Source organism: Galleria mellonella, unplaced genomic scaffold (assembly GCF_026898425.1).
Source record: "Galleria mellonella isolate WM207_F2 unplaced genomic scaffold, CSIRO_AGI_GalMel_v1 utg643, whole genome shotgun sequence".
NCBI lineage: Eukaryota > Metazoa > Arthropoda > Insecta > Lepidoptera > Pyralidae > Galleria > Galleria mellonella.
Window position 1 is genome coordinate 393,378 of NW_026442135.1, and position 19,596 is coordinate 412,973.

Sequence of the window (19,596 nt, forward strand, 5' to 3'; positions counted from 1 at the left end):
TCTGGTAATGGCGAAGGCCTGTATTCAATAGTGGATAGATAATGGCTGAGATGATAATAATGATGATGAATCTTAATATTTTTTTATTATATTATAAATTACAATTTTCATACATAGAATCTCTATGTTACCCAGCTTTATGTGAAGTGAATGTCTCGCTTTATATTCAAATTATTTAATATTTAAAAATAATTAAGATGACGATCCGATTATAATTTCTACGGCCCCAGGGGGGGGGGGGAAGGATTGTTAGCAATGGAGTTTGACAGCCCCATTGCTAGCAATATGCGTTATTAGGTCGACCTCCATGTGGGCCCCCCTGGAAACCATCGTGAACAATTCTTGTTGAATTCGTCACGATGGGCTAACTGCCCTACTTCATCCTCAACTATCATCCTTCACTGGTGCCCCGCCGGTGTATACCGATAGCGCGGGCGGGGTTACCATTTCATTATCATCCATTAAAAAAAAAAGAATTTCTACGGCCCCACCACCATAAAACCCTGCAGTCTAGTATCCGAGAAAGCTATGGGCCAGTACGTCTACAGTACATGTTCATCGTTTTATAGTGTTCGCATTATTCTCCTTCTGACGAAAATAAACGCAACGGTTACGAACCCAAAACCTGTGCGTATGTTTTCACTCAATGACATTACATCATTATTCACCAAGCGTATCAATCTCGCTGCATCCACTTATATAAGACCTACCACCCTCCTCTTTACATTACAAAATACAGAAGAAGCGGGAAATCTCTTAACTTACGAGTATACATGGATCAAGTTATACTTGTTCCTTCCTAACTCATGTTAGGACTGTTGTTCCCAATAAATCTAATATAAAGCTAGCATTTGTTATGGCTTTTGTACAATAATTTTTATATTTTATTATGCACAACCGCCGTGTGGTCCCGCCATAGAATGGGCCAAACCCTTCCATTCCCGTGGGTGTCGTAAGAGGCGACTAAGGAAGAGCGAGGGATAGGCAGCAGCGTCCCTCTTAAAACATCACTAAAAGTCTAGCTGCGGTTACCAATTTACCTGCCAAGTTTGGCAACTACTGACAAAACTCCCCTTATGGGGAAGGCTTATGTTCAGCAGTGGACAGCTAGCGGCTGGTACGATGGTGGTGATTATCCACAATTTCCATCTACTAGCTAACCCAATAGATGTTTGGGGGGAAAGGAATTGTTAGTAATGGAGACTGAGAATCCCATTGCTAGCAATATACCAAACCAGGTCGACCTCCTCGCGGTTCCCCCTGGAAACTGTCATGATTAATTTCTGATGAAATCATCATTATGGGCTAACTGGCCTGTTTTCATTCTCATCTATCACCCCTCGCTGGTGCTCCGCCAGCGTATCCCGTTAGCGCAGGCGGGGTTACCATACCATTTTTATCCAATAGAGAATAAAACCCAATAGACGTAGGGAGAAAAAAACTGTTAGTAATGAAGTCTAACTGGTCATTGTTATAAGGATCTTTATGTTCACCAAAAGACAATTAACGGCTAACATTAGTTAATTAAAACTAATGGGGAAAAAAGCTTCTTGAGTGACGACCCCATATGGGCAAACGCAGTGTAGGACGACCCCCCACTAGATAGAGTGACACCTTCAAATGCATTGCAGGGAGTCAGTCAATACAAGTGGCTCAGGACCGTTCCTTATGGCAGTCTATAGGGGAGGCCTATGTCCAGCAGTGGACAGATAATGGCTGAAATGATGATGATTAGTTAATTAAAAACACTTTTTGGCATTTACATGGAAGGCACAATATACTCTGTTATACCCATGATGCTGTTCATGTCTATAGCCCTTTCAGACCTGAACGATACGGGCGTGAGTCGTAACTTTAAAAAATTCTAAAACCGCGCGCAATTCATTTTTACGCACAAAGCTGAAATAACATGATAGTGAGATTCTAAACCAGCCAATAAGAAATCATTTTAGCGGTTAGGTGGTGCAGTAGCCTCGCGCGTGCCGGCAGGATGGCTTGGCTCCAAAACACGAAAATATATTTAATCAGAAAGAAAAAAAATCTTGGGTCTGAAAGGGATAGGCGATGGTTACAAATGAGTCGTCAGCTTCTTCGCCATTCTATGTTACACAAAAAAAAAACCGCAACTGTAAGTATATAATTTGAAATAACTACCAATACTATGAAACCAATTTTTAAATTGATCAAATTCGATAATTCCATTTTCAAACAAGTATAATAACCATAAATAATTCAAACGACACCACTCAGGGCGCCACCTACAACATTTCTCACGTGGTATTGGTCATTTACACGTCTCTATGACCCATTTTGAGGTTGGAATCCGATAATATGCGACACAGCGGCATTCACCTTGGCATAGCTCGGCATCTTAATATTACCTCTCATGTAGTCTGGTATTTAATATGTTCCAAACCAATATACTATTAAACAAAACTGCATTCTACAGCGAGGTAAGGCAGTCTACCGTCAGTACCTTTATGCAACTTCATATTGAACTAAATTCCATTGAAATACAAAACAAGATTGATTTTAGAGGTTTCTACCTTATCAATCTTATTAGAAAATTTATAAAAATTATCGTTTTTACATCCATTGGTGTTTTTAAGAGGTGTGACGTTAATTTTTAAGGTTCCGTACCTTTAAAGGAAAAATCGGAACCCTTATACCAGTGATTCTCAACCACTGTGCCGCGGCACTTTTGTGTGCCGCCAAATCTTAAAAGTGTGCCGCCAAATTTTGCAAATATTTAAAATTTTTGTCATAAACTATTTATGCAGTGTGTTGTAGTAAGTAAATATTTTTTATCTTTTTCTTTGTGTGCCGCCAAATTTTGAAATCGTTAAATATGTGCCGCAACAAAAAAAAAGGTTGAGAATCACTGCCTTATACGATCACTTCCTTGTCCGCCCGTCCGTCTGTTCGTCAAGAGACTTTTTCTTAGGAACGCGTGGAGGTATTGTTAGAATTAAAATTGAAATTTTTATTTCGGAGATTGCTTTAACATTACTATAGAATTTATTTGCCAGAATCAGCAACGGACAGTGGAAAGAGCCATGCGTAGTCGTAATATCGTAGTTATAGGCTGAATTATTCACAAAGGAAACCGCAAGCTCAGTTTAGAGATATTTGCTAGATAATCCCGCTGGGTGGCTTGCATGAGGGTACGGTCAATGATTTTCACCAGATTATTTGTATACTGAGCAATAGTACAAAATTCGATTGCTTGGGTACCTCTGTCCCATTCGTGTTTCTACCGTGAAGCAGTTGTGTTTGCATGGCTGTGTTTCGGTTTGAAGGGTGGGATATGGCGTGAATTTACTGGGTACAGAGGAACAACACCTGAGTCCTCAGGAATGACAACGCATCTGGGGTATCATGAGCGAAAGAGTATACTCTGTTATGTCCATGGTACTGCTCATGTCTATTGGGCGACGGTTACCACTTTCCATCAGGTGGACCGTCAGCTTGTTTGCCATTCTAAGTTGTATAAAAAAAAACTATGATATTTTACCTAAATTACTCGACGTTCCAACCAGGTTTTCTTTTATGGATGACAATGGAGTGGTAACCCCGCTTGCACTATCGATATACGTTGGCGGAACACCTGTAATAGATGACAGGTGAAGATGAAGGCAGATCAATTGGCTTATCGTGACGAATTCAATAAGAATTAACCACGATGGTTTCCAGAGGGAACCGGGTGGAGGTCGACCTGATGTTGCTAACAAAGGGACTGGTAGACTCTATTACTAATAATTCCTTTCCCCCCTCCAGGTTACACCGAAGGTCACGAGTAGACTGATGAGGCGCTGTCATGTGTCCGCTGGCGAGGCTGAAATTTTTTCCTCTACCCACTTATCATATCTCACACAAATGATCTCACATCATACAAATTGTGTAAGATGAGACGATATCTAAGTGCCAAATTGGTATCTTTTTTTTAATGAATGACAATGTAATGGCAACCCCGCCCGCGCTATCGGTATACACTAGCGGGGCACCAGTGAGAGATGATTGATGAGAATTAAAATACAGGTCAGTTAGCCCATCGTAATACATACACCTGGGATTCAGCACAATGGTTTCCAGGAGGGACCACGTGGAGGTCTACCTGACAGCTAGCAATGCTAGCAATGGGACTCGTATTCCGCATTACTAACAATTCTTCCCCCTCCCTAAACCGGTTATTTTTTTTAATGGGTGATAATGGAATGGTAACCCCGTGCTATCGGTATACACCGGCGGGACACCAGTGAAGGATGATAGGTGAGGATGAAGTAGGTCAGTTAGCCCATCGTGACGAATTCAACGAGAATTGTTCACGATGGTTTCCAGGGGGAACCACGTGGAAGTCGACCTAATAAGGTATATTACTAACAATAGGGCTGTCAATCTCCATCGCTAACAATTCCTTTCCCCCCAAACCCCAAACCGGTTAGGTTGATATAGAAATGGGTGATGACGTTTTTTTCGCAATCATAAATAAAGAATTCAATAAGAACATGTCGGACCGGAAAGATTAGGCAATATATAGATATCAAAATATATTAGTAATATATCTATATCAAAACCCAATACATAGATACGAGACATCATCACATAAACCCAATGTTACTCATGTCTAATCGTAAGAAGCGAGGGGGGAAGGGATTGTTAGCAATGGAGTTTGACAGCCCCATTGCTAATAATATGCCCTATTAGGTCGACCTCCGCGTGATTCCCCCTGGAAACCATCGTGAACAATTCTCGTTGAATTCGTCACGATGGGCTAACTGACCTACTTCATCCTCACCTATCATCCTTTACCGGTGTCCCGCCGGTGTATACCGATAGCGCGGGTAGGGTTACTATTTCATTATCACCTATAAAAAAAATCGTTAGAAGCTAAAGGAACAAAGCAAAATACATAGGTACAAAAGAAGGAAAACCCGAAACAATATCATAAACCAAATTACCTGAGTACAGTACTAATAGTCGGCTAATCCTCCTCTAATGGATGAAATCCGTCACGTGCATCGGGTTAATAGGTTGCTATAATATATATGTGCATATGTATAGACTGGTAGAGAACACCGTTAAGTCCGCCAAATGTACATAGAATTTTACTGTGCATTAAAATTTAAATATACATATGTGCGTGTGCGTGTGCGTGTGCGTGTGCGTGTGTGTGTGCGTGTGCGTGTGCGTGTGCGTGTGAGTGTGCGTGTGCACGTGCGCGTGCGCGTGCGCGTGCGCGTGCGCGTGCGCGTGCGTGTGTGTGTGTGTAGACCCAGCTTAGAATAGGCCACCCCTTCCTTTCCCGTGTGTGTCGTAAGAAACGACTAAGAGAGGGCGGGGGATGGCTGGAAACATCTCTAAAGCCTAACTGCTATAGCTACCACTTACCACTTTAGGTTACCACTTTCCATCAGGTGGGCCGTCAGCTTGTTTGCCATTCTAAGTTGTATAAAAAAAAAAAAAAAAAAGCTAACCCGCCTTCCAAGCGTAGCAACTACTGACAAAGCCCCCCAAGAGGGAGGGATGGAAAACGTCACCAAAACCTATCTGCGGTTAGTAACTACTAGCTAATAATAGGGAGAGACCTACGTCTAGCAGTGGACATTTAACGGCTGATAATATGTAGTATGGTATGGTAGATGGAGACGCATTGCGAGCACCTCAATCGCGAAGGAGGGCCTCACCAGCAATCCACTATCATCATAAAAACTACAACCACTCTATCAAGACTGTACGACTGAAGAGAGAGAGATTATATGGTATAATTCCCGTATCGGCCCATCTAATGGTAAGCGGTTACCATAGCCTAGAACGCCTACAGTACTATGGAAATTACCCGCTCGTTGCTGACCCTGAAGAAATCTGTTTACTCCAGGGGGAAAAGGGATTGTTAGTAATGGAGACTGAGAATCCCATTGCTAGCAATATACCCAACCAGGTTGACCTCCTAGCGGTTCTCCCTGGAAACTATCACGGTTAATTCCTGATGAATTCATCATGATGGGCTAACTGGCCTGTTTTCATTCTCACCTATCACCCTTCACTGGTGCTCCGCCAGCGTATCCCGTTAGCGCAGGCGGGGTTACAATACCATTTTCACCCATCAAAAAAAAAAACTGACCTACATTCATTCTCACCTATCATCTTCCACTGGTGCCCCGCCGGTATATACCGATAACGCAGGCGGGGTTACCATTCAATAAATATGATAAACAATAAATTAAATTAACTAGTTATATAATTGACACAGGCCGACAAATTTATTAAAATTTGGCGGAAAAAATGAACTAAGTATATATGCGCGCGCGATATTACACTTAAGCTGAAAAATGTACACAATAATTGGCATTTTTAAGCGAGCAACACTGCAGCAATCCAGTAGTATATAAATACAAAGTTTACCCTCATCTCAAGTTTAAAGATTGTGAATACAGAGCTATTGTTAGAGCCGATACCAAAATAAGATAAACCGACGTCGGAATAATGTTAATTTAACTTGAGCATAACTTGTTTTTGCTTGGGAGGGTGCTCGGCTATAGTCCACTAACTTAGGGATAACTTTGTAAGATCATATCGTTTGATAGGGGCTTAAAAAACAAATAGTCCATTACATTTGTTACTCTGTGGACTGTACGCTGTCAATTTTGTGCATTAAAAAAAATATTTGACATTATGTTTCATAAACAAAAAAACCCGCCGCTTTATTTTTAACAAATTTTGCGTTAAAATCAATCTTTAGAACGAGATTGATTTAAAATTGGCAAAATATTTTCTCCCGTCCTGGTTTCATATTAATTGTATTATAATTTTTAACCGACTACAAAAAAAGGATCACAATTGCGTTATATTTTTTTATGTTTGTTACCTCAAAACTCCGTTATATATTAACCGATTTGGATTACTTTTTTATACTTTCAGATTGGTACTATGGACATTTTATCAAAATCAATTTATAAATTCAATTTTTAAATAAAAATTACTGGTCTTGCCAAGGTTAAAGTTAATTAATGATATCTTTTTTTATTAAACAAAAAAATGCACTGGGTTTTTTTTTAGAATTAAATTATATAATATAATTATATTTTATAATTAATAATTAAATCTTATCTTACTCGTAATAATAGAGGGGGGGATGTTAGGTTAGCTGTAGAGAGGTGTTAGAGAAGTTAGGATTCTAAATTTAAAACTAGGAAATTGTTTTAAAATGTACATCGCAAAACCTCTACGGTCCGGATTGTATACAATATTCATTCACCCGGAGACACTGCAGTTTGTAGGCACATAAATTTAAGATCAAAATTGTGAGCAAAACGCCACAAGTTATGTTAAATGTTTTATTTGACTGTTAAGGGGAGTGTACACTGTCAATTATTTATAGTTCTAGCTTTTACCCGCGACTTCGTCTGCGTGACTGGAATAAAAAGTAGCCTATGTCCTTCCACATATATGATATATATATGATAATTAATACTAAATTAAATTGTGTTACATAAAAAAAAAACGATTTTGAATTGTCACAAAACCAGTTATTTTCATTTAAATTCTAAAGTACTGATACAATTTTGATAAAATTTCTATGTAATCAATGTAAGCATAACCTTTCCGATAAAAAAAATCCCAAAAAATTCATTCGAATTGAGAACCTCCTTCTTTTGGAAGTAGGTTAAAACTTTTCTATTTCAAAATATCAACTTCAATAGTAAATCACCAGAGGGAGACTTTGTCCCTCCTGTCCCACTGATGTTTCTACCTCCAAACAGGTGTCTTGGCGTGGCTGTTTTAGTTTCAAATGTGAGATATGGCAATGAAATTACGACGTGGAACATAAAAATATTTAAGAAATTATACACCTATTTAAAGAAATATAAATTTTCTAAATTTACAGTGTACAAACACCTTTAGTGCCGCGTCATATTGTTATGTGAGCAGTTTTGAATAATTCACTCAATGTCCAGGTAGGAAGGGTTTGTTTTGTATAACCTTCAATTTGGTGCATATTTCTAGGTCAACGTCCAATCTGGCAACACACGAGTTCTGACTCTAGTTAGGATTTGTAGTAGTCAATGGATCTATACATTATGTAGGTGATATTCAACGGAATGATATCTCTTGGTTAATTTCTAATGAATTCATCACGGTGAGCCAACCTAAGAACAAGGAATTACATAGAAGGAATGATAAAATAAAAACTGTAAATCATATAGTTGCCTCCTTTCTTCTTATGGAAAATTTTATTAGTAAAAAGAGGACAAAAGAGGTCGATTGCTTGGGTACCTCTGTCCCATTCGTGTTTCAACCGTGAAGCAGTTGTGTTTGCATGGCTGTGTTTCGGTTTGAAGGGTGGGATATGGCGTGAATTTACTAGGTACAGAGGAATAACACCTGAGTCCTCAGTAATGGCAACGCATAGGGGGTATCATGGGAGAAACAGTATACTCTGTTATGTCCATGGTACTGCTCGTGTCTATAGGCGACGATTACCACTTTCCATCATGTGGGCCGTCAGCTTGTTTCCCATTCTAAATAGAATAAAAAAAATGTTTTACAAAAAAAACAACATCTTGGAGTTTTGAATCGAGAATCTCACTCTTTTTGAAATCGGTTGAAATGTCTCGTTTAATCAAAATGAGTACTCAATATTAATAATCTTAGATTATATAGAAATGGTCATGCTCATGTCTTCAATAAAATGCTTCGAGAAAAAAGGCTCAACTTGTTCATACAATTTTACGTAATAAATAGTTATGAGTTTATAACTTTCATATTTATTTTGTCTTCTGCATTAAATTCTGCATCTTTTAAAACTCATTTTATTTATTAAATAATACATCAAGATACATTTTTTGCGTATTTATATAAAATACTGAAAAAAAAACGAGTTAGCTAAATAAACTAAAAACAACAATTAGCTGACAAAAAGTTGACCCGTTTTTTGAGGCTCGATGCTCTATTTATATAATCTAAGCTAATCACTTGAGATTGGGGGTAAGGGATTGTTAGTAATTGGGAGGTCAGTCCTCACTACTAACAATATACCCTACCAAGTCGACCTCCACGTGGTTCCCCCTGGAAACCATCGTGACTAATTTGTCGTTGAATTCGTCACGATGGACTAACTGACCTGCCTTTTCATCCTCACTAATCATCTCTCACTGGTGCCCTGCCAGCATATACCGAAAACACAGGCGGGGTCATAATTCCATTATCGTTCAATAAAATTAATCACTTGAGATTATCAAATACGGGTCATGGAGGAGGAAAGGGATTGTTAGTAATGGAGACTGAGAATCCCATTGCTAGCAGTACACCCAACCAGGTCGACCTCCTCGCGGTTCCCCCTGGATACCATCATGGTTAATTCCTGATGAATTCGTTATGATAGGCTAACTGGCCTTTTTCATTCTCATCTATCACCCTTCACTTGTGCTCCGCCAGCGTATCCCGTTAGCGCGGGCGTGGTTACTATACCATTTTCACCCATCAAAAAAAAATACGGGTCATAGAACTAACATACACGTATTGTAATGGTGACCCATAGACGCTGTAGTAGTACAAGTAAATATAAGAAGAGTTCCAGGGTAAGTTTGATTAAACCAGACTGAATTCTCTGTGGCTTTAAGTTTGTGAATCCTCAAACATTGTGGTGAATTATAAGTTACTTAACTCGATTGTAAGTTAACTTTGAGTTATTAAAATAACCATAGAACCACAGAAAGTATTTTTTTGTATACAACTTAGAATGGCAAACAAGCTGACGGCCCACCTGATGGAAACTGGTAACCGTCGCCTATAGACACGAGCAGTACCATGTACATAACAGAGTACACTGTTTCGCCCATGATAACCCCCATGCGTTGCCATTCCTGAGGACTCAAGTGTTATTCCTCTGTACCCTGTAAATTCACGCCATATCCCACCCTTCAAACCGAAACACAGTCATGCAAACACAACTGCTTTACGATTGAAACACGAATAAGGTAGAGGTACCCAAGCAAACGACATTGTACAAAGTCTCCCTCTGGTGTTAATTTATAGAAATTAATCATATATCGTCGGTTATCTGTCCACTGCTGAACACAGATTTTCCCCATATGGGAGAGTTTTGCCAGTAGTTGCCACGCTTGGCAAGCGGGTTAGCGACCGTAGTTAGACTTTTGGTGATATTTTAAACAGGACGCTTCTACGCATCGCTCAACCATTAAGTTCCTTTAGTCAAATATTTGTATAAATACAAATGTTTGTAAATATTTATTTATTTATTTGTAAATATTTTACTGAACTAGGTGTTATCTTTTTTTTTTGATGGATGAAAATGGTATTATAACCCCGCCTGCGCTAACGGGATACGCTGGCGGAGCACCAGTGAAGTGTGATAGATGAGAATGAAAACAGGCTAGTTAGCCCATCATAATGATTTCATCAGGAATTAACCATGATAGTTTACAGGGAGAACCGTGAGGAGGTCGACCTGGCTGGGTATATTGCTAGCAATGGGATTCTCAGTCTCCATTACTAACAATCCCTTTCCACCCTAGGTGTTATCTTGCAGAAGTCCATATCACAGGTTATTTGAATATAGAATTATTTCGTTTAATTCCGCTACCATTAGTATGCGTGCGACTGCCAACACTCGAAAATTATCTACTATTATTATTAGTAAAATATCTTCGCCCTTCCATATTAGTCATCAATCTCCAACCGTTATTCAGTCCGCGCACATATCGCGACACGTGTTTCACCTCTAAACGCGGCATCTTTGAGCAGCGTTCTATTAATTCGCCTGAAGAGAAAACGTTGGGGGTTCCCTAATCTCCTATACCGCCACTGTACTATCAATTATCATTTGGAATTTATGTATAATGTTGTATGATAATAATAATAATAATCGAATTTCGAAATATTTAATATGACTAAAAAAACATTAGGCATTTCATAGAGTCGTCAGGATGTAGTAGTGAAGAACTAAAATTGCTATACAATAATGAACCCTATTACGTTACGATAGTGTACATAACATGCCGCCTCTGTCCACGGATCAGATATCGTGTTTACAGGCCACATTATCTTCTGATAACGACCGCCTTGCCATAGACATATGAATATTTCAGATAGGAACATTCGTATCAAACAAAATTCTTACGAAAAAGAATTACCTCCTAATCCATAAAAACGTCAAACTACACATAAATCTATTTTAGCTATTGAAGTGTTTTATTCTTTGCTTTTGCACTAATTTCTCAATATGAAAGACATAAACAATACACTCTAATATATTTAAGGGATCGTTAGTGATGGAGACTGAGAATCCCATTGCTAGTAATATACCCAACCAGGTCGACCTCCTCGCAGTTCTCCCTGGAAACTATCATGGTTAATTCCTGATGAATTCATCATTATGGGCTAACTGGCCTGTTTTCATTCTCATCTATCACCCTTCACTGGTGCTCCGCCAGCGTATCCCGTTAGCACAGGCGGGATTACCATACCATTTTTACCCATAAAAAAAATACACTCTAACAATTATAATTAAAGATTGTGTCTCACAAAAAAAAACCGACTTCAAATTGTGATAAAACCAATAATTTAGATCTGAAAACTAAGCTACTGAACCGATTTTGATGAAATTTCTATAAGATTAATCTGTAAGTACCTATATTCTTTCAGATAAAAAATAAATGTTTACTACTGATGGAGTTACGGGGTAACAAATATAAAAAAAAAAAAACTAAATCGGTTACTTTCTGATATTTATATCTCAGTTGAGAACCTCATTATTTTTGGAGTCAGTTGAATTGAAGTGAAATGAAATGAAATGAAATGAGATTTATTCGTAAAAAAAAACATAACTGTAGTTTCTTAACTAATAGCAATATTATAGTTTTATAAGGGTACAGTAATTATGGTTTTAGAACTGGGCTCTTAAAGGGAGAGGGAGACTGTACAAAAGTCGATTGCTTGGGTACCTCTGTCCCATTCGTGTTTCAACCGTGAAGCAGTTATGTTTGCATGGCTGTGTTTCGGTTTGAAGGGTGGGATATGGCGTGAATTTACAGGGCATAGAGGAATAACACCTGAGTCCTCAGGAATGGCAACGCATGGAGGGTATCATGGGTGAAACGATATATTCTGTTATGTCCATGGTACTACTCATGTCTATAGGCGACGGTTACCACTTTCCATCAGGTGGGCCGTCAGCTTGTTTGCCATTCTAAGTTGTATAACAAAAAGTGGACATTAAACGGTTGATATGTAACTGAACGAAGCATTAATGTTCAAGCAGTATTTATAGGATTTTCAGGTCTTACCTTCGCCTAACTCTCTATGTCACAATTATTTTAAAACAAATTGATAATACAATGTAATCTATTGTATATCTATACATATATGCATATAATAATCTATTTGTGTGTGTGAAGTTGACGTATTTTGATATATTTCTTCAACATTTAATTAATTTAATATGTGATTTTTATTAAGTGATTTAAATAAATTAATATATATTCACACGGTTACGGAAATGTCCAATTTAAAAGGTGAGTTATTTCTTGTCAATTTCTAATATATATTATTATTTTGTTTAGAGAAATCTTAACATATATTAGGATAATAATACTGGAGCACTGTACAAACTTATGTACGGAATCATATTATAGAATTTATTAATTTAATAAGTGATTCTTAATAAAAAAAACCTATAAGTGAAGTATATAAGTACTTATCCATAATTTGTTATATATTATAACATATATATATATATATATATATATATATATGGAATGGTAACCCCACCCGGGGCACCAGTGAAGAATGATAGGTGAGGATGAAGTAGGTCAGTTAGCCCATCGTGACGAATTCAACAAGAATTGTTCACGATAGTTTCCAGGGGGAACGACGTGGAGGTAGACCTAATAAGGTATATTGCTAGCTATGGGGCTGTCAAACTCCATTGCTAACAATTCTTTTCCCCCTAAATATATATATATATATTATGTTACATATTTAGTAAACGTTTGTGCTACTTCTTTTTCTAAATTAGTCATTTGGAGGTAGACAAAATATGAGGTCAATGCTTAAAACAAAGGCCTTATTTTAAATTGTTGGTCTATATTTTGTACTATTATTTTGATAAAAATACGAAAATTGCTTAAATATCTTTAAATAAACAAGTCCTTATTAATAAGAAAAATGTATTTGTTCATTTGTTACCTCCTAACGGCGTAGTGGCTCAAACTACGCTACACTTAGTACCTACCTATTTAGAATGGAAACAAACATTATTTCTACAATCTATCTATCTATCCTATTTAAGAGCTGCGCTCTTGTCGGTGGAGCTCTTGCCACTCACTACGATTTTCAGCGAGTCTCTTCACCTCTTGATACGACACGACACCAACTCCTTCCTTGATCTGCCTGATGTAACTATGTCTCGGTCTCCCTCTCTACAATACTTCCGTTATATTAATCCCGACTTTCATTTATCCCGGTCAATATAATATCGTACACGAATCTGTATATTTTATTTTTATTTTATTTTATTTATTTATTTATATGTATATAACATATATGAAATATAAAATACATACATATTGCATTTTCTTGAAAGAATAAGCTTTAATCATAACCGAAAAACTATACATATTCAAGTCTTAACTTTATCTAACTCTTCATCCCTATTTAGCCAAGAAACTGATAAAAACACATTACAATTTACAACGTAGGTATGTGTCGATTTCGGTCTATGCAATTGACGTGTTTTGAATAAGTTTTTTAGTACAATTTGTTGATTTAAAAATAAAATATTTACACATATATATTTTATATATTTAATTTCTATATTTAATATAGTGATACATTATTGTGAAAATATTATGAAGTGAAATGAAAAAGTTGAAAGGTAAGATCTGTTCTCATTACCCATTTTTATTACCTATTTATATATCATATAATATGTGATATATCATATAATTTATTTGATTTATATATCATATAATATATCATCAGATCGGCTGTTAACTCTCCACTCCTGAACATACCTTACTTTCTCCAACTGTCTTTGCCATTAGGAGGGTTTGTCAGTAGTTGCCACGCCTGGAAAGTGGGTTGGCAACCGCAGTTAAGCTTTGAAGACGTTTTAAAAGGGACCCTACTGTCCATCCTTCGACAAAGCTTCAAGTTTTCTTAGTCAACCCCTACAACAGCCACGGAAAAGAATAGAATAGAAAATATTTATTGCCAGAAAAACACATTTATAACAGAAAATCTGTTATGTCCATGGTACTGCTCATGTCTATAGGCGACGATTACCACTTTCCATCAGGTGGGCCGTCAGCTTGTTTGCCATTCTAAGTTGTATAAAAAAAAGCTGCATAGCGCTGGTTTTCAGCCAGCCCCAGTCCAAAAACGAAGAGAATTTTTAATATAGTAATTAAAAATAACAATTCTGAATTACATATATAATTAAATTATATATTAACATGCTATTTGTGACAGTCACCCACATTACTTTTTAAACCGTTAAACCCTTTTTTAAAAATAACTATTGAGCTTTGTAGGTACAGATTCTTCTCATAAGAACAAAGAATCTAAGTATGTAAGAAAGTAAGCATGTAAGAAATTTATAAGAAAATCACAAATTTATTTCCCTAACGGATGATTTTCAACAAGAGCAATCTCTATCCAATTTCGATGGACCTTTCCACTGTACTATCAATTGAATTTTGAAGAAAGATAGTAAGAATATTATTATACTAGCTGTTGCCCGCGACTTCGTCCGCGTTCCCGTCGTTTTTCGTAAAATAAGTGGCCTAAATAAGTGTCTTTCCTCACGGTTCAGTGGCTTTGATGTAACAGACACATTTCTCTTTACTGCTCTGTTCCTATTGATCGTAGCATGATAAAAAGTATACTATAACCTGCCCAGGAGTATGAAGAATAATTGTACCAAGTTTCGTTAAAATCCGTCAAGTAGTTTTTGTTTCTATAACGAACATACAGACGGTAAGACAAAAATTTTACTGATTGCATTTTTGGCATCAGTGTCGATCACTAATCACCCCCTGATAGTTATTTTGGAAATATACTTCATGTACAGAATTGACCTCTCTACAGATTTATTATAAGTATAGATTAGAGGTACGCAACACATGCAGATGTCTGTTGTATAAAGTCTCCCTATAGTATACTTTACTTGTCTTTTTTTGCAAGTGAGTGCTCATTGTTTATTTTTTTCTGACAATAAATTATTTTTTATCTGGCAAGGAAGAATGTATGAGAATTCCTATGGGAAAGCAGTAAGAAATAATTTATACGTGGGCAACTCCTTTGTCCTTCGTCATTCCGTCTTTTTTCTTATAATTTATCAAATAAGAAGAATGCAATATTATCAGTAATGAATCATGCTTCAAACTTGAATGTTTGAAGTATGAACAGTCATATAAAATGTTATCTTCGTGATTATCACACAAATGAGAACCATATCTAAGTTTTTAAATTTAGAATTGTGTTATTGTTGCCATTTTTTTTAATTAGATACATTATGCTAAAATTAGACTGTTGTTATCCCGTTTTTGTGCACGCATATTTTTTGCATACAACGCCATCTAGTGGCACAAATTGTACCTATAAAATATTTTAACTTTAATTAGGTACTTATTAATCCTTTTTAGAGTACATACTAATGCAGCCTTCTAATAGTTCACCCGCCCCAACTACTACTGGAAAATTATCTTAAATACGCCAATGATGGGAGATATAATACATTTTTTACCATTTTAACCGATATTTTAACTTTTTTTTATATGACTTAGAATGGCAAACAAGCTGACGGCCCACCTGATGGAAAGTGGTAAAGTGGAAAAAAGTTTTATTTCATTACTGTAACACTATCATAAAAGGATGCTAATGATAACGACTTTAATCTCTAGGTAATATTTTGAATACTAAACCATTATTCCTAATCTAAGACGTCGAGATAGACTATATGTACAATATATGACATACGCATTTATATATCTTCATGTTTGCATTCCTGCATTTGCACGTATTAATCTGAATCATATTTACTTCTCTTGTCCTATTTATAATCTTCCCTCATTTACAAACTTTCTTATCTCTTTGAAAATTCCATTTCTTACTTCTATTTTCTACTTGTTAGCTCATCCTAACAAAACACTGACTTTATTTATTAGTAATAACAGTATAAATACAAGATCACTCGAATAACCTATCCTAATTCCTATATATTCCTTTATTTCCTGTCCCGGTTTCCGTCTGTTGTAAGTGGTATATTGGACAACACTAGCTCATTGCCAAATTAAAAAAAAAATACGTATCTTGAACTATAAATTTATGGCGGGAAAAATTGTAAAAAAAAAAACATTTGTAATCATGGCGCGTTCACAGAATCACAAACTACAATAGTTTGACAGAGTAAACAAACCGTGACCAAATAGTGCGTTGCCATCAAACCATAAAGTTTACATAACTGGGCTCAATTAAAAATGGACGTTGGCACTTCGTTAAAAAGTTCAAAATAGATTATCATCATGTGATACCTAAGTAGACCTTGAGTAGCATCTACACGCTAAACATAATTGTTATCTCACGTCAGTTGAAGCCAAGATACTTTAAAGGAAAACGCGTTATTGATAAATTAAAAAAAAACTAGTTGCATTATAACCTAATAATGAGTGTTTTTTAAAATGTTACATTGTGTGAACAGTGATATATCCCGACAATTTTTTGCAACAATTAAATATATATAATATTTATTCAATGACCGACAGACAGACTTTTAAATTTTTAAGTCCACATCAGTTCCAATGAAATCTTTTTACAAAATGGTTCGTACATTCAGGTCAGTGGGTTAACAACGCAATACTCCCTTGACTTCGATTAATTATACATAATTTTACAGCTAAATTACATACTTAAATAAATATATAATGCAGTCATTAATTCGTTTATTATCTAAAAATCTTTTTATGGCACTTAACAACTTCCTAAACCGCTGTGTTTGATTAACTAAAAGAGATCTCTCTCAAAGATAAGTTCAGCTCTGCTCACATTGTTTTTTAAATTATATTTAATACTGTAATTTAAAGTGCAAGACAGAATATTAAATTCCTCTAAAATAACCAGAGGGAGACTTTGTACAAAAGTCGATTGCTTGGGTACCTCTGTCCCATTCGTGTTTCAACCGTGAAGCAGTTGTGTTTGCATGGCTAAGTAGTATAAAAAAAATTCAAATATGTCCAGATAACATCAACATTTTAAAATGAGAAATGTACGACTTTTTTAATTATTAAAATCTCTGAAGTAGACAAAACTAAATATATATATGGCCATGTGCGGGGGATTGTTAGTAACGGGAACTAGTGTCCCCTATTAACACCTTCACACCTGACAGATCCCCTCTGGAAACTTTCGTGACTAATTTTTTATGTATTCGTCACAATAGGTCAACGAACCTGCTTTTATTCACACCTATCATCCCTCACTGGTGCCCCCAGTGTATTGCTATGAAAGACGGCATTACTATTCATATACCGTTTATTAAATGTATATAAATATGTATTTACTTAGCAATACGAAATTCATATCTTTAGCATCTTTAAAGAGAGTGTTATGCAAGCGGAACCGATCATTTCTTCAAGGAAACATACGTCAGAAGTAAAAAACTGCATCTTCAATACTAACACGGCGCGTTAAGTCGGTTTTTTTTTTATACAACTTAGAACGACAAATAAGCTGACGGCCCACCTGATGGAAAGTGGTAACTGTCCCCTATAGACATGAGCAGTAGTACCATGGACATAACAGAGTATAATCTTTCGCCCATGATACCCCCCATGCGTTGCCTTTTCTGACGACTCAGATGTTATTCCTCTGTACCCAGTAAATTCACGCCATATCCCACCCTTCAAACCGAAACACAGCCATGCAAACACAACTGCTTCACGGTTGAAACACGAACGGGACAGAGGTACCCAAGCAATCGACTTTTGTACAAAGTCACCCTCTGGTTTACGTTACGTTTTTTTTCGTTACGTTAGTATGGAAGACTCAAAATTATTTGTCGTTTTTCGACAAATATTCCTTTGGTAAAAATGATTAGTTTCACTACTAGATTTTTGTATTAATTGTAGCATTTTTATTCTCGAAGTTTCTGTTCTAATATTTTCTATACTTACAGACAATAATTGAAATATAAATAAATAACGATATTAGTCGAGGTTAATTTAGCTTTTTGTGCGTGAAAGAATTTTTAAAATCGATTGAATAATTTATTATTATACGTATATTTGAATTTATCCATAACAAACAAACAATCAAACCTTTCCTTTTTATAATAATTCTTTTTTTTATTTATTTATTTATTTATTCTTTATTGCACAATAAAACTTTGTACAAGTGGCGAGCTTAATTCCATATGGCATTCTCTACCAGCTAACTATTAGGTGAAAACAGAAAGCGTATGAAGGGCAGATGTGGTGAAAAATATGTGACCTAATTATAGCAACATACTGAATGAATTATACATAGTAATACATAAGAAATACACATATAACACATAAATACTACTTATATTAATAATATAATCAGTATTTATATAGAAGATAACTAACCTGTGTATATATATGTATGTCCAATCTCCCACATTCATCAATCTTTTCATACAAGCTCGCCTGTAAGTACTTTTAAGTTAGCCATTTGTCAGCACGTCACCTGTTTGGTTTGGTCGACGTATGTCCGTCTTTAGCGATCCCTTAAAATGGCGGTCGCGTTTACAATCCTTTATAATGTATGTATGTATGATGTATGATTATATAAAAGTAGAAAGGGATTAATACATCATTTATGACTTCCATAGAAAGGAAGTCATTATTGGAATATGAATTAATTGGCCCATTTTTTTAATGGGTGTAAATGGCATTGTAGCCCCACCTGCGCTATCGGTATACACTGGCGGGGTACCAGTGAGAGGTGATAGGTAAGGTTGAAAAAGCAGGTCAGATAACCCGTCGTGACGAATTCAACGATAAATTAGTCACGATAATTTCCAAGGGGAACCGCGTGGTGGTCGACCTGACTGAGGAGGGTATTTGTTTTACTCTTCCCATTACTAACAATCTCTTCCCCCCATCTGCCCCATTGCTAGCACTAATTAACTCATTCTTCATGCGTTCTACCTGGGAACTACCATGATTAAGTTTTAGTGGAATTCGTCTCGATGGTCCAACTGGCCTAACTTCATTCTTAAATAGATCGACCTCCACGTGGTCGCCCTGGAAACCATCATGCTGAATTCCAGGTGTAGTCATTACGATAGGCTAACTAACCTGCCTTTAATCACCAATGATCTCTCACTGGTGTCCCACCAGCGTATACCATTAGCCATCCAATAAGAAAAAAAACAAGTATGATTTCTAATTCGATGAACTTTTTTGATTTCGAGTCTTCAGGAAAGTTGGCATTCACAGAAAGTATTTTATAAAATGCTCGCTTCAATATTTCGGGGGCATTGACTTCTCTAGGGACTCGAAGTTGAAAGCACAGTTGAAGTGTACTAAAGAGGTCACACTTGTTGAGAATCAC

General features: G+C 36.4%; 1 protein-coding gene across 2 annotated transcripts in view; it reads left to right on the forward strand.

Annotated features, from left to right (window-relative positions):
- Window positions 1-12,373: 12,373 nt before the first annotated feature.
- LOC113511019 (transient receptor potential channel pyrexia-like) overlaps window positions 12,374-19,596 on the forward strand; it is a 31,367-nt gene continuing 24,144 nt past the window's right edge. The window contains exon 1 of one of the 2 annotated variants that reach the window (XM_026894577.3): window positions 12,374-12,533. In XM_026894577.3, the coding sequence (XP_026750378.2) occupies window positions 12,518-12,533 (16 nt within the window). In that variant the 5' untranslated portion in view covers window positions 12,374-12,517. Of the gene's footprint in view, window positions 12,534-13,737; window positions 13,895-19,596 lie in introns of those variants that run through there. The other variant, XM_026894578.3, reaches the window with a different exon arrangement.